This window comes from Clarias gariepinus, chromosome 25, assembly GCF_024256425.1.
Source record: "Clarias gariepinus isolate MV-2021 ecotype Netherlands chromosome 25, CGAR_prim_01v2, whole genome shotgun sequence".
NCBI lineage: Eukaryota > Metazoa > Chordata > Actinopteri > Siluriformes > Clariidae > Clarias > Clarias gariepinus.
The window spans coordinates 23652052-23667731 of NC_071124.1; the positions used below are offsets into that span (position 1 = coordinate 23652052).

Sequence of the window (15680 nt, forward strand, 5' to 3'; positions counted from 1 at the left end):
ATGGAAAGAAGCATGGACGCCGGGGGAAAGAAACGAGCTCGCGCTTCTAAAACTAAGAAAGGTAAAGTTTTTATTTTTATTTTTATAATAACACGCTTTTTAAAGAACCTATTATTATTCCTAGACGTCAAGGTTATCCCTAATGCGAAGAATTAAACTGTATAGTTAAAAATGAAGAAGTGTTGAAGTGTTGATTGGGATTGAAACAACATCAGGTTTATGATGGTTGCAGGTGGACAAGCAGCTCAGATCAGGACAGCTGAAGAGGAAGCCAAGAGGTAAGCAAGTTATTATTCCTCAATCTCCTCTACTTTATAGCTTTTATAGACAGTTGGGGGCCAAAAGTTTTAAGAATGACAAAAATATGAGTTTTTCATCTTTGCCTCAGATGTTCCCCTGTTATACTGAAGTATAATTACAAGCATTTTATAAGAGTCAAAGGCTTTTATTGGCATTTACATTAAATTCCTGCAAAGAGTCAATATTAACAGTGTTGATCCATCTGTTTTAAGACCTCATCATCTCCTGTACCTCCTCCTGACTCATTGCAGCCCATTCTTGCACATCTTTTCTCACTCGTACACACTTCCATCAATTTTCTTTAAATTTTAAAAAGCTGCTTTGAGACAATGGCCATTGTTAAAAGCGCTGTATAAATAGAATTGACTTGAATTGAATTAGCAATGCTCAGAGTTTGACAGAATGTTAAGGGTTTTGTTTGTCCACAAGTTTTCAATGGGCTTAATTTCTTACATGTATGTATGAGCAAAAATGGACGCATCAAAGAAGAGCAGTGTGCAATTATTCGGATTTCGAAACAACTTATAAACAGAAGCATTTGGAGATATGCAAACAAAACAGGGATCGATACTCCTAAGGTGAAAGCTTCTTAAAAAGAATCATTACTGGTGACGAGACACGGATTCATCTAATTAGCAGAGTATGGAATGGAAACATCCTCAATCGCCGACCGAGAAAAAGTTCATCAATGCCTACAGTTTTTTTCGGATTCTCAATTTACATTTACTTTACATTTAGGCATTTGGCAGACGCCCTTATCCAGAGCGACGTACATTTTTATCTCATTATACATCTGAGCAGTTTAGGGTTAAGGGCCTCGCTTTAGGGCCCGACAGTGGCAACTTGGTGGTCATGGGATTTAAACTTGGGACCTTCCAAACTGTATTCTAATGCCTCAGTGGGGGTAACTCTTCCAGTATTGGAACATTATCAGTTAAAAGGTTCAACACTTAAAAGTGCTTGCTGCAGTGAGACGCTTTTTGAAGAGCTGAGGACTAAACTGCGCACGAAAGACTACCGTACTCTTGCATGGCGATGCTCGTCCGCACACTTCGGGCCCACGGCCCCCTGAAAGCAGCTTTACAAGGACGAACATTCACTTCTGATGAAGAAGTTAAGACAGCCGTGCATTCATGACCCACAGCGTAGCCTAAAACTAAAACATTTTTTATGAGGGAATATGAAAGCTTAATGATGGATGGTCAAAGTGTAGTGAAGAGCAAGAGGATTATGTTGAAAAATAATGTATTTAATTAAAATTAATTCTACAGCCAGAGTGCGGATCATTTTTGACTCCTGACCCTCATACAGGAAGAGTACGGGAAGAATGATGGAAAGGTTTTGGATTTAAGTTACTGAGTTTCCTATTTATTCCTCTCAGGAAGGAGGTTTTGAAGGAGACGCTGAGGGAGAAGCTCGAGTTGGAGCGGAGAGCTCTCCAGGTGGTGGACCGGCTCCTGGACGACAACGTGCAAGAGGATTTCCTCATAGACTGTGTAAGTAGCCCGAGTGTGTGTGATGTACTGAAGGTGTCTGATTCTGGCTTGATGATGATGATGGTTGTAATGGTGTGTGTGTGTGTGTGTGTGTGTGTGTGTGTGTGTGTGTGTGCGCGCGCATGCTCCAGGCTCGACTGATCGCACCAGCAAACTACAGTGATGCCGTGGAGGAACGCTTCATCGCCAGAATGTGTGGCTATCCCGTCTGTTCCAACAAACTCACTAAAGTAAGAATGAAGACGTGTAAAGGATTTCATTTTTGTAAATCCGAATATTTGCTCTGGTTTTTACATTTCTGTATATTTTCCAGGTTCCAACTCAACAGTATAAAATTTCCACCAAGACCAATAAGGTGTATGACATCACCGAGCGTAAGGTGGAGTACACACTGAGAGACCAGTCTGCTATAAAACACTGATTTAAAAAAAAAAAAATCTTTTGTTTGTGTGTTTTTAACTTTAACTACACCTGATTAAATGCGACTCTTGTTTCTCTCAGTGCTTCTGTAGTAATTTCTGCTTCAAAGCTTCCAAATATCTCGAGGCCCAGATATCCAAAACGCCGCTGTGGCTGAGGAAGGAGGAGAGGTAGTGTGACTTTTATTCATTCACATGCACATGGTTCATAATCATCGTGACGTAAAGGCGCGCTTCCGAAACCTGTGGCTGGGGAAGGTTCGAGAGGGCAAACGTTCTGGAGAAAAAGACAGGATTGGTCATTCCTTCTCAAGTGGGTGGGAATATTCTGAGTTCCTTTAAGAATGGATGGAATCGGTTAAAAATTTCTTTGAAAGTTGGTAGGAACGCCCATATTTCCATCAAGAGCAGATAGATACTGGACAGAATTCCTTTAAGAGTGAATGGGATTAATCAGAATTCCTCTGAGAGAGAGGACAGGATTGGTCGGAATTTAGCCTGAGAGTCAACGGGATTGGTCGGAATGCCATTGAAAGTGGGCGGGATTGTTACAATTCCTTTGCGAGTGGACTTTATTGTCAGAATTCCTTCTCAAGAGGACAGGATTTGTCCAAAATCCATTGAGAGTGGACAAGGTTGGTTGGAAATTCCTCTGGGAATGGACAGGATTGGTCAGAATTCCATTAAGAATTGACATGATTGGTCAGAATTCTTTTAAGAGTGAATGAGATCGGTCAGAATTCCAGTAGGAGTGGACAAGGTTGGACAAAATTCCTTTGCGGGTGAATGGTGTTGGTCATAATTCCTTTACGAGTGGACAGGATCGGTCAGAATTCCACTGAGAGTGGACGGGATTGGTCGGAACGTCATTCAGAGTGGACAGGATTGGTCCGAATTCTCTTAAAGATCTGTGATTTTATGTGAATGTTTTTTTTACGTTATAAACTGAAACGTTTATAACAATGACAGAAATATTACAGGCGTGTTCATATCAATATAAAGCTCATCCTTAAATAAAAGCTCCCTCTTTCTTTCTTTTTTCCGTACAGACCTCCTGAGGTGAAGCTCTTGAAGAAGGGAGACGGGTATGTCTCGCTTTTATTTTTATCTTTTTATAAACTAGTTCTAATGAGAAGAGTGTATCCCGTACATGTACAGTGTGCAGTACTGACGCTGCTCTGTCCTGCGTTCTCCTTCCCCTCAGAGGGACGTCGGGTCTGGAGATAAAGCTATCAGACAGACCCTTAAGCATATCGGACGTCGAGAATCCGATCTCGGAAGCGCCCGGGTCGCTGGGAGGCTCCAGCGGGAACGAGGACAGCGATGAAGAGCAGGGCTTCGTGTCCAGCGTGGTGGCCCGAGAGCAGCCGCAGCAGCAGAGGCGTGTTCGGTGGGGGGATCTGCCCACACGACATGACGGGGAAAAGCAAACGCACGACGGTGACGCCGAAGTGAGACGTGTGAGACGAGAGCGAGACAAGCACGGTGATGACGTTAAAGTCAGGGACTCCGGGTCGGTGGATGAAACCAGCGAGCTTCTACAGCAGGTCACTCTGTCTGACGCTCCTGCTTCACCTGAACACTCTCTAAACACGAATCTCATCATCTCCCAAGTGGGGATGAGCAGGAAGACCGCCGCCGGACTCAGAAACCTGCTAAAGAGCCGCGGGAATGCGGGTGCTGAAGCTCCGACGGTCACACTCGGCCTGCTGGAGTCTCTCACACACACCCTGATGGAGTGGAGGACCGAGGAGACCATGAGGTAAACCAGGACCACATGTGGCGACAATTCCATCTTATTACCTGATTTTGATTAAGATTTTTTTTCTTAAATCCTTAATAGAGCTGAACAGTTTAATAATAAAACACGTTAATATAATGATGATAATATCGTGATAATTTCCATCACAATACATTTTCTGTGATTTCCCGGATATATAATTTAAATTTATTATTTTGGAAATAAATAATTTTTTTTTATCGTTTGTGTATTTTATAATGTTTACTTTTTTATATACGTAAAATATTACTAAATTATTTTACATTAATTAACTGCTATTTGTTATTTAAAATTTTTTATTGCTTTTCTTTTTTTTTTATAATGATTCTATCACAGACAATTTAGCTTTGGTTCCAGAGCGCTTTTTTTTGTTCAAAACTCTTTTTAAGAATAAATTTTTATCCATATTTATTTTTTATTTAAACAATTGATCATTATTTATTGTTCATTAATTCTTTATTTATTCATGTTTTTCGAAAAAATTTAACTTCATATACGAAGCAGGTAATTTAAAAAAATTATCTAATTTTTTTTTTTACATTTTTTTACATTTTTTTATGTCAGGTTATGTATCATAGAAATGTCTTTAAATATCATGATATAATATTTGTCTTACATTGCCTTGCCCTCATTTAAAATTATTTACATACTTTTGTTAGAAAAGTTTTATACTTAGTTTTTTTTTTTTTTTTTTTTAATTCGCATTAAGCATTTTAAGAACTCTATATACTCTATAATGGGTATAAGGGTATAAACTCTATATAACTCTATATACCTTTATATAAGGTTCCTGTATGGAGCAGATTACACCTCACACACCGAAGCTGAGCTGCAGAGCGTTGATGATGAGGAGGAGGAGGAGGAGGAGGAGGAGGAAGAGGAACTGGATGAAGATGACCTAGAGGATGTAGAGAAGGTGCAGCGTTCAGGACGACCTTCAGGAGGAGGAGGAGGAGGAGGAGGAGGAGCTCAGGCTCGACCCTCTGCACCAGCACCTGATTATGAGGCTCTGAGGAGAGAAGCGGCGTTGCTGGAGGTCCGAGTGCACGAGTTTTACAGAGGAGCGCTTGTCCTGCCTGAGGAGACGCAAACCCAGGCCGTGGAGGAGAAAACACACGTCGAGGTCAGCACACACACAGAAACACAGCAGGATTGTGATGGGAATTGTCCCATGAGATTTATCTGCCTGGTTTAGAGAATAGAAATGTGCCAGTACTCACCACAGAGGGCGCTATGTCCAAGAGTTTGAGGAGTTCCTGCACCTTAATACTTTTGGAAAGAAAGCGGAGTGTGAGGTTACTGTAGGTCACACAGTCACAGCTTCCAGTACAGTACACACAAACCCGTCACGTCCAACAGGAGCCATGTTGATTGTTTTTCAGTAATAATTAAAAGACTTACAGTCTTGTGCAAAAGTTTTGCCCCCCCCCCCCCCCATCATTTCTCCATAGTTTCCTTACAAATCTCCAGAGTTTCTTATATTTTTATTTTAGTTTTGCGAAATAGTTCCCCAGGCCTCCTGAATGAGGTTTTTTTGTCTCTCGTTTTCAGTCTAGTCCTTCTACCGGACCTGTTTGTTTGTTTGTTGTTGTTGTTTTGGTTTAAGTAACCTATGAATCATTCAAGCATTAAAAAAAAGCGACTTAAGTCCTGACCCAGTGAGAAACAGGTGCAGATGATAACAGACGATCAGGCCGGTGATTAGTTTACTGCTGATGCTGAATGATGAGTGGTTGGAACAGACGAGAGGGGAAATGAGGTCGCTGCTGAGGTTGATCTGTAAATAACCAGTTTTTAAACTGTATCTTTAAGCACTTTGCAGCCTGTGGCAGTAAAACTCTTGTTCCAATTTCTTTCATTCAATCTGCATCATTTAATTAAATTTAATATGAATTAATGAGCGGGTCAAGACTTTTGCACAGTACTGGTTTTTACTAAAATTTTCAGTACATACCTGTGTGGTCTTTAACAGAGATGGCATACGATACCAGCAAAAATGCCAGGTTGGATACCTGGGCGAAAACTCTTGAGAATTTGATGCAATTCTTTAACAAAAAGATTTTTTTTTTTTGATAATTAGTTGTTTTTTTTATATACAGTAAGATGCTTATTGAAATGGGATCATAAACAGATTTTTGTTGTGTGTGTGTGTGTGTGTGTGTCCAGGAGAGGGAGGACGCCCCGCCGCTGCCGCTCGTCGACTCCAAGGCTCAGCGAGCGATCCAGAGGCGCATTGTTGTGGAGAAGCTCTGCAGGAGGTCAGAGTTCAGCGCACATGTCATTTTAGTGCACACGCTAAAGCAACGAGGCATTTCAGTTCTTCAGCGCTGTTTAATTATATATGTCTAAATCGTTCCTGTAGTATTCGACCCTGAGTGTTCTGTGCTGGGTTTCAGTTTACAAGACGTCGCCGGGCCGCTGGGTGTGACCATGAGCGAGATCATCAACGATGTTAACGCCATAGTCCGGACCTTCAGGTGAGTTCTAGGGATATTAAGATTCAGTTATTCATCACATTTCCTTTACAGCACAGTGAAATGATTATTTTCCATATCCCAGTTAGGAAACTGGGGGCAGCCAAGATATAGCGCCCCCTGGAGCCGCTAGGGCTCGAACCCCTGACCTTCCAATCAGTATCTCCGTGCCTTAATCGTTTGAACCACCACCGCTCTCATGTATCAAATCAGGCGTATGGATAAATATAATGAAAGTCTGGGAAAATAAAAGCCCATGCTCTGTCTACGGGAAATCCTTTACTTAGTTCTTAAATTCAAACTTGCTCCGGTTCGCTCATTCTGTGCCTCATTTAGCTTTTTCTAATGTCCTAGGTTTAAAGTTAATGTCAGGGTTCTTTCTCCTGAACTCTCTGGTTCTAGGTCTTCATAGGTCATGGTGAGGTTACACAATAACAAGCCTGGCTGCTAGAGCCAGCTCTTCATTCGTAAAATATAGTATAACACCCGAGAGCAATTGGGGTCACGGCACCACAATAAAACTCAGCGTCAGTGATTCAGGGCCCGGAAGACTCTCCAGATTTGTATTGTGTGATTTGAAGAATTCGTTTCAGATCAGTCTTTTCACCAGTGGTGTAAAAATTACAATTATGGAAAATTAAAAGTCATAATTTTCGCTGAGCCACCAGAAAAAAAATAATCACAAAATGTCAAATCGTCTCATTTGGTTTATTACAAGTACAGCATTTTCAAATTCCTGCATAAAATACTTTACGCACTTACAGAAAACGCTCTTACAGAACATTAATCAGTTCACAGTAGTAACAGTGATTCTGCTTCATCACATCACCCCTTGACGATTTTCCCACGACAGCATGACGCAGAGTGTTTTATTCTTCACGTATTCCTTATGTAGCGTTTTTTGTGAGACGTCTGAGCCGCTGTCGCTCACGGTCAGGTTGGCAACAGGAAGCGCTGTCTCGCTCTCAGGAGCTGATTTACGGCGACTCTGAAAGGCCACTTCACCAAGGTGTTTCCAGGAATTCTGCTCCTCCTGTGAAGGGCCACTAAATCTGAGCCGTGCACACAAAGGTTTAACAGCAATCAGAGGTGTTGAAACGGAGCGGTTCAGCGACTTCACACTGGAACGAGCCCCGTCCTAAAGTTATAAAATAGAAGGAAAAAAAAGACAAGTATAAAGTCAAGTACAAAAAGTTTTTAAACACCCCCCCCCCCCCCCCCCCCGTGAATATTTATTACAGTTTTCAGCACTGATATCGTTCAGCACTTTCCACGAATTTTCTTTTGTCCTGTAATAATATAACATCGATTAAATCACATACACACTTATCACAAGACTCGTGGCTGTGAATTACTTAATACGTTCGTTTTATATATGATTTAGTTTGCCCTGGGTGTACAAACTTTTGCAGTCAACTGTAACATATAGTCTGTAATCAAACAGTAACTTGATTGATTAAAATAAAATTACACCTGAATTTGTTTTTCCACTTTTATATTTGTTAAAAAAAATTAAAATATATTCATTTTCGTTCATATTTTAAATTACTATCTTTTAATAATTAAAAAAATCAAAATTCATAACATTAATCATTTGTGTTTGCAATTATGTTGAAATCATGATATGTTTTTAATATCAAACTTCAAATATAGTTTATACGTTTTTTTTTACATTTTATCATTCAACTTTTTATCAAAATTAAAAATGTTTTTATCATTAGCTAGATTAATTATACATTTTTACGTTATATTTAATATTTTTTACCGTATTCAAATATGATAATTAATAATATGCATTAATTTGGAAATGGCCTTTTTAAAAGTGTTATTTATTTTATTTTGTTTCATAACTATTTAACAACATTTCACTTTGGACATGTTGGACCTGTTCACGGGTCGCTTTTTAAAGAGTCTCTAACTCTAAAGCTGTCTGTTAAACATGAGAAGTAAACTAGCGGTTAACAGGATGTTAGTCAACAGGATGTCTGATGATGATGATGATGATGATGAATAAACCGTTATATCATCTTTTCCAGATTTACAAACCTTAACATCATCCACAAGCCTCCTGAATGGACATTAATTGCTGTCATTTTGCTTTCTGCGTAAGTCACATGGTTTCATTTGTTTACAAACATGCTTCATTTGATTCATATGTTTCATTTAAAATCATTTCCGAGTTGTTTATCTGAGCTTGAATGCTTAGGGTTTTTATTGAAAGTGTGCCAGGAAGGTTGTTACATCATTAGGTTTACCAGCCAATCAGGGTCCGGTATGCAAATGAAGACCATTTCCAGAGCTCTTTATCCCAAAAACAAAAATTAGAGAGAAATATGACTTAGACAAAAAAAATATGTATATAAATTACTTGCATAAAATAAATCTTAATGGTAATCTGATTTTTGTTTTTGCAGTAAGTTTTTCATAAAAAAAAAAATATATATTATTACTATTATTCTATTTAATATATGCGATTGATGTTCAAGTCAAAGCGGAACATTTAAGCAGAATAACAGAACCCAGTTCCGAGAGTAAAAACTCTCTATAAAACTCCCTTTATGTCTCTATATAATCCCCTGCTACACTAATGCACTTACCCCAGTGTTTCACTAGTGCTTGGACACCATCAAGGTAGAAAGTTCTCTCAGTACTCCAGAGCCACGATCGGACTGGCTGCTTCATTCACTTCTAAAACGTTGGCCTTTAATTGCATTTTTAAAAACATATGGAAATGGCTTGAAGCGAGGTCAGGACTGTACGGGGGTTGTGTGACGACTCGCAGCCGAGTTCATGTGCAAGTGGTGTTGATGAATGGTCGTGCGTGCAGTTCCTACAGACAGATGCGTCTCTTGATCATCCGCAAGTAGGCGACAAGTTATCTGTCGATTTTCGAGGATTAGGCGTCAAAAATCAGGGATTTTTTTTAATCTTTCCACTGTTTAAATGTTCTACAGCTGGTCATCACCGTACTGCTCTTATAGTCCCAGTTTGACTTGAACGCCCCTCTTTGTAATAACCATATTCTATATTTGTATACATACCTTTAATATTTTTTTTATGTTACTTACTTTTTTGATCTAATTTCACATATTTATTTTAATTTAGTCTGGTGAATTCTATATTATTGCCCTTTTACTCCTAGTTGCAAGTTTGGATCCATAATTTCTTCAAGCTCTTTAAAATTTCCTCCGGTTCATCAGGGACATTTAAAGTCTCACTGGAACTTGTTTCTCGGCTGCCGTGTCCTCAATGATTATGGAGTCAGGCTTGACGTTTGGGTTTTTTCTTTATCTGATGATGTGCTTTAATGGGTAATCTGTGTTTATGGCCAGTGAGTGTGTGTGTGTGTGTGTGTGTGTGTGTGTGTGTGTGTGTGTGTGTGTGTGTGTGTGTGTGTGTGAGATGGCTTGAACAACAGCTGGAGTGCAGGACTGGGGAAATCAGGGAGCATTGTTTTCTCTGCAGGAACACCCACTCAGTAAAGCCATTACACCTGAATGTGTGTTTATGTGTGTGTGTGTGTGTGTGTGTGTGTGTGTGTGTGTGTGTGTGTGTGAGAGAGAGAGAGTACAGGATACCCATCTTGATTTTAATCACAAAGATAAAGCTATGTACACAAGCACACAGAGCATTATGAATGAAGCTTTACAATCCTGTTTTATGATTCGAGCTTTATTGGAATTTCTCATCCGATCTCACGGTGAGCCGATCTCTCCGTCAGAGGAAAGACGTTAAACTATATGTTTCCTTGGGCCAAACGAACTAAAACATTTATCTTGATTGTCTTCATATTCGTGCAAGTGCATCAATACAGTAGCTAATTAATATTTGGCTCCACCCACTAATTAACTAACTTACAAATACGGGAAAGCTTACACAGAGCAGAAATGACAAAACAGTGTCTTGCAGACGATCAGTTAAGTCTCGTACATCAAATTTACACAAACTCAGCAGCCAACTTGCATGCCGGTTTCATTTGGTTTTAGAACAAAAATCATGCAGAATATTAATGAAGTCCAACTTTAAATGTAAATATGAACACATATGAAGTATGGTGTGTTTATTATTATTATTATGATTATTATTATTATTATTATTATTATTAATAGAAAATATAATTGTTTTGGTATTAAATAAGTAATGAAATGCAGAAAATAATCTTACTTTGTGCCCAGTTGAAGTGATTAAGATGGTGACTAATATAATCACCACATCGTTAATTAACTCTCTATAACTGCAGGACACAGAGTGTGTTACTCCCTGTATGAGAGAGGCATCGTAATGTTACATTTCTGTATATACACAGGATTGTGTTCGATGTATAAAGGCATAGTGTTGGCATGCTGCTGTTTGTGTGTGTGTGTGTGTGTGCGCGTCAGGGTCAGTACGGGCTCCAGGAAGCTGTTTGCACAGCGACAGATGGTGTGTACGGCTTCCCCGGGTTTTATGAAGGCCCGACCGAGGCCCAGAGTTCCGTGCTGCTCCCGTCAGAGTCAACAGAGACGCCTGCTTTTTTATCTCGCCACGATTACAGCGAATCCGTGATAGAGCAGCAGCAGGGCAGCATGGGAAACGTTCCACCTGAGCCACGCTAACACCCTCCTCCCACCTCCCAAACCCGAAGAACATGACTCTGATTTCTCATTTACAGACGCTTTAAACAGAGCGTTCAGCTTTTAACACGAGATAAGTTCTCTGTGTAAGATTTCTTTCTCTGAATTCTGGAACAGACCTTTCGGAGACGTTCGGAGTTCAGCTGGTTAACCAATGTCCCGGCCTTTCTGATTAGAGAACTCGCTCGTGTTTGAAATCGCTCCCTGTTGACTATTTGAGATTATTTTATGCTTCATTTTTGTCTGTAAAGAACCAAGTAGCACAAAGTTCAGTGATCATATTGATTAACAAGAAGGACTAAATCACTGGTACAGGAAATTAATCATCAGTGAGGTTACACTTTCCACCACTAATTTGTTTAAAGAAAATAAACATCATAATAACGTCATCTTATATCCTCTTATAGCGCAGCGATGACTTTAATTTATTAACCCTCAAGTATTGTACTGCTTTTTAAACAAGCCTTAGCGGTTTTCAAAATGTGTATGTCCATGTTCCAGCTGAAATCCACCTCATATCCTGCGTTCTGGCTGCTTCATTTTCTTGATGTTTCACTCCTTTTCCAGTCACGCTGTTTCAGTGTCTGTAGGTTTAAATGAAAGTGCATTTTCCTAACCAGAGAACTTCCATGTTCAGCTTCTTATAAGCACTTTCCATCTATATTCACCTTCAAATTTACTTAAGTATCAAAAGTACATGACTTACCCTTATCATCTGGGTAGCGCTGGTTCGAACCCCGGGTGATGCTGTTTTCCTCTCACAGCCGGAGGCACAGAGAGAGCTGATTGGCCCGAGCTCTCTCAGGGGGAAGGGGTGAGAGGTACTCAGTGCTCCCACATTAATCACGGCTCTACAGCCAATCAGGGCCGTCTGTGAGCTCGCGCACGCGAAAGGACCGGCTAGCGCTTTCCTCCGAGTGTGTTACTTCGCCCCTAACGGTGCGGTCGGCTCGCGTCACGTGGTTCGGAGGAAACACAGGATAGCTTTCGCCCTCCCGACTGAGTGGTGGTAGTAGCCTTAATGTGGGAGCCCCCTAGTGACGGGGAGGAATTGGCCACGACTAAATTGGAGAGAAAATCGGGGGAAAAGAATTGAACAGGACTAAATTTGTAAAAAAAAAAATTAAAAAAGTACCTGACTTACATTAACCTTTTTCATAGTAAAAAAAAAATCTCTCTTTTTCTGCTTCCTTATCGTGAATGTACTGTTTTTCTCGCTGTCTACAAACAGCTCGGCTTCTGATTACATTTACTTGTTAACGTTATTAGGCGTGTCTCGACAAAAAGGCAAGTCACACAATTATGCATTATAGGCGGCAGGTGGTGAAATTCCTTCCTTAAATCTTGCACGTGCACATTACCTTGCGGTGTAATGCAACATCATGCAGAAATGAAGTTAAATAAAGGTACAGAGATTTGCTTTTAAGCAGAGTAAAAGTAAAAAAGTATCCACTAATAAAACTAGTAGAGGTGCTGGAAATATGTATTTAAGAACAGAAACGAAGTACGTGTACTTAGTAACCTCCCACCTCTTATCAGTGATGACCACTTTTTAAAGATCTTTTGTTACTATAGAAACTTGGAAAGATAGAAGTTTATGAAAGATAAATCGATACCTTCTGACCAATCAAAATCCAGAATCCAACATGGTTATATTATAAACCTAGGACAGTACAGTAACTAGATATTAGACAGTAAGCAGCATTCTATCAATGCAATAAAGTTTAAATCCCACTTACTAATAAAAAAAATTATTATTATTTAAATAAATAAACAAACCAAATGCCCTTCCTCGACCTTCAGCCCGTCTCACAAACAAAAACTGCTTTGGATTAAACACAAAACAAGCAGCCAAATAAATAAGTGTGTATGATTCATGTAGAAGTTTAGCTTGTAGTCATTTAATCATAGAAAGAAAATTAGACAGCGGTGCGAATTTGATCGGGACGTGTTCTGTTCTTTTGTTATTTTTTCCGTTGATGAATAATTCAGACACGGATCACTCTTAACCTTATGTCACACTCGCAGTCGGCTTGTGCGGCTTTGTTCAGAGCGACTGAATAATGCATAAAGATGCTGAAACGTGAGAGCAGGTGGGAACCGAGCTGCTCTGATACGGACAGATAGAAAAAGAAAGAGAGAGAGAGAGAGGGATGGATGCTGTAGCCGCACTTTATTGACAGGGATTAGTTTTCCAGATTTTATTTATTTTCTTTTTTATCTCAAACACGAGTGTGGCATTAGGAACTGCGTACTGTTCGGACGTCTAAATATTCCTTGCATTCTACTCTAGAACACAAACTGATTGTTTTTGTATTTGTAACAAGGGGCGTGGCCATACAAATGATGTTCTGTAAGATCTATGTTTCATGCTAAAAGCAGGTTTAAAACTGTCCGAATAAAGAGCATGCTCTGATGGGGAGAATAATTAGCCTGCTCAGCGCTAAAGTTAGCTTCTTGTATAATAGCACATCCCGAAGTGATCCAAAGGAAACAGACAATAGTGGAAACTTTTTAATTTGGCTTGTCACACTTTTTTTGTCAGTTCATAGTTACTTTTGCGCCATCACACCTCATAACAAACTGAAAACTGTCCAGCTTTATTTTTGTGATGACAGGTTGAGCTCGATCGTGAGTAGGACACATGACCATAATGGATGTTCAGCAGTGTTAGGAGTTCCATGAAACCTCTTTTAAAATACTAGCTTTATTTTCTAGTATTTTGCATAAAAAAATCTGTTTTGATTTCAGAAAGAAAAATATGCAAAGCATCGGGTTCTGTAGGACATTAAACTTAATATTTGCCAGGTTGTTTATTTGGATGAGATTATATACATACAGATAGTGTATATTGTCTATATATGTTTTTTTTTTTCACACCATGATTTGTCTGATAATTGCATCATACACCTCTACATAAAAAAAAAATTCTTAATAGAGCTGTTTAAAAAAAACAAAAAACTATTATATCTCAATGTGTTTAGACCACTTCCTAGATTTTACATTGATCTCTGATTAAGCTTTGATTGCGTGTATCGCAGGTTAACCGAAGTGTCTCCGTCGCTGAGGGAGTCGATGACGAGGACGGGTTCAGTTGAGTACATCAGCTTGCTCATGAAGGAGCTCAGACTGAAAGATGAAGATCTACAGAGCCTCGTGAAGCTCTTCAAGCCTGAGAGAAAAGCGCACGCTGTACAGCAGAACCGCAATAAATAACAATGCAATCTGTACAATCTGTTTTTTTTTTTTTTGTTTATTAATATGAAATGCATAAATGCAAAGGCGTGAACTAGAAAACAAGATTCATAAACAGCTTTACTTAATTATCAAACAGTAATCCTAAAGAAAGTGTCAATTTGGTTATAGGTTAGACGTTTCAGTCTGATTTTTCTATGTTTGTTTTGACGGCTGTGAAGTTATTAAACCGTTTGTAACGGTGATGATTATTAAAATGTCTGGATTGTATGTAACATGATGTACGGTGGATTTATTCATCCTCTGACAGCGATAAAATACTCAAACGTCATAAGAATACACTGATTAACCTAATTTGTACATGAACATAAAGTGGGCGTGGTCTATTATTTAACTGAGCACTTTTGATTGACAGCAACACCCACTAGTCAGCAGTGTCATGATTCAATCTGATCATAAATCATATTAAACCATTCGAATACAGTTTCACACTGACTACACTTTGCTAGCTAGATTAGCTCGTTCTGGCTACTGCAGGTTTAATTTGCTATATTAGCTTTTACTCACTGTTTTCTAACTCACTTTTTTGTGCTTCTTTTAACAAAGTGGTTAATTTTATATGTTTTTTTTTTCTAATAATCCAACTGTAACTTACAGTTCCTACTTCAGCTTCTGTTTTATATTAGCTTCTACTCGCTAAGTTAACTTTTACTTTCTAGTTTGTTTGTTTTTTACCCAAGGTGTAGCTTTAATTGGTGTGCTTAGCTTTTTCTTGCTAACATAGCTGTAACTTCCACATTAGCTTTTGTCTTTTAGACAATTTTTTCCCTTCAGTGATGCAGCTGCCACTTGCTAGGTTAGCTGTACTTTGCTTGATCAGATTTCACTTGCTAATTTAGCTCTAACTTGCTAGATTTTGCTAGCTCTGTTAGCACCTTTTGGTTTCTTTTGAGATTAGCCCCACCCAGTAATTGAATAGAAAAGTTTTTCATGTAAAAGTAAGAAATTCCCTAAAAGTTCGGGCTTGGTTTTCTCTCATTAAATTCATCACTGTGGGCTCTAGAAATTATGTTTAAATTAATGGTTTAAGGCATTAAACTTTTAAGAAAAAAAGAAAAACTCTGGACAGGTCCACCGTTCGAAACAATTTCTATCTGAACCTTTTTTTCCCCAAAACACTTTTGTCGAATTTATAGAAGTCAAATCCAGTCCTTATTCCAAATTCTATTTTTTTGGCCAAACCTTAAATACTTTGTCATTACATCTAGTTTTTATGATTTAAAAAAATTCACAAATTTCATTGATGCGTACATACTGTGTGAAAAAGAAACTGATCAAAGTGATGGAAGGAATCTGAGATGTGCCTTTTTACATCATAGAATATAACAGCCAATCAGATTTGA

General features: G+C 39.0%; 1 protein-coding gene across 1 annotated transcript; it reads left to right on the forward strand.

Moving 5' to 3' along the window:
- Positions 1-14552, forward strand: rpap2 (RNA polymerase II associated protein 2). Its single transcript, XM_053486217.1, has 13 exons — positions 1-61; positions 233-278; positions 1682-1796; positions 1928-2026; positions 2110-2175; positions 2298-2386; positions 3265-3300; positions 3420-3977; positions 4782-5118; positions 6162-6253; positions 6392-6472; positions 8506-8574; positions 14124-14552. The coding sequence occupies exons 1-13, from the start codon at positions 1-3 to the stop codon at positions 14296-14298; spliced, it is 1824 nt and encodes a 607-aa protein (XP_053342192.1). The 3' UTR covers positions 14299-14552.
- The last annotated feature ends 1128 nt before the right edge of the window (positions 14553-15680 follow it).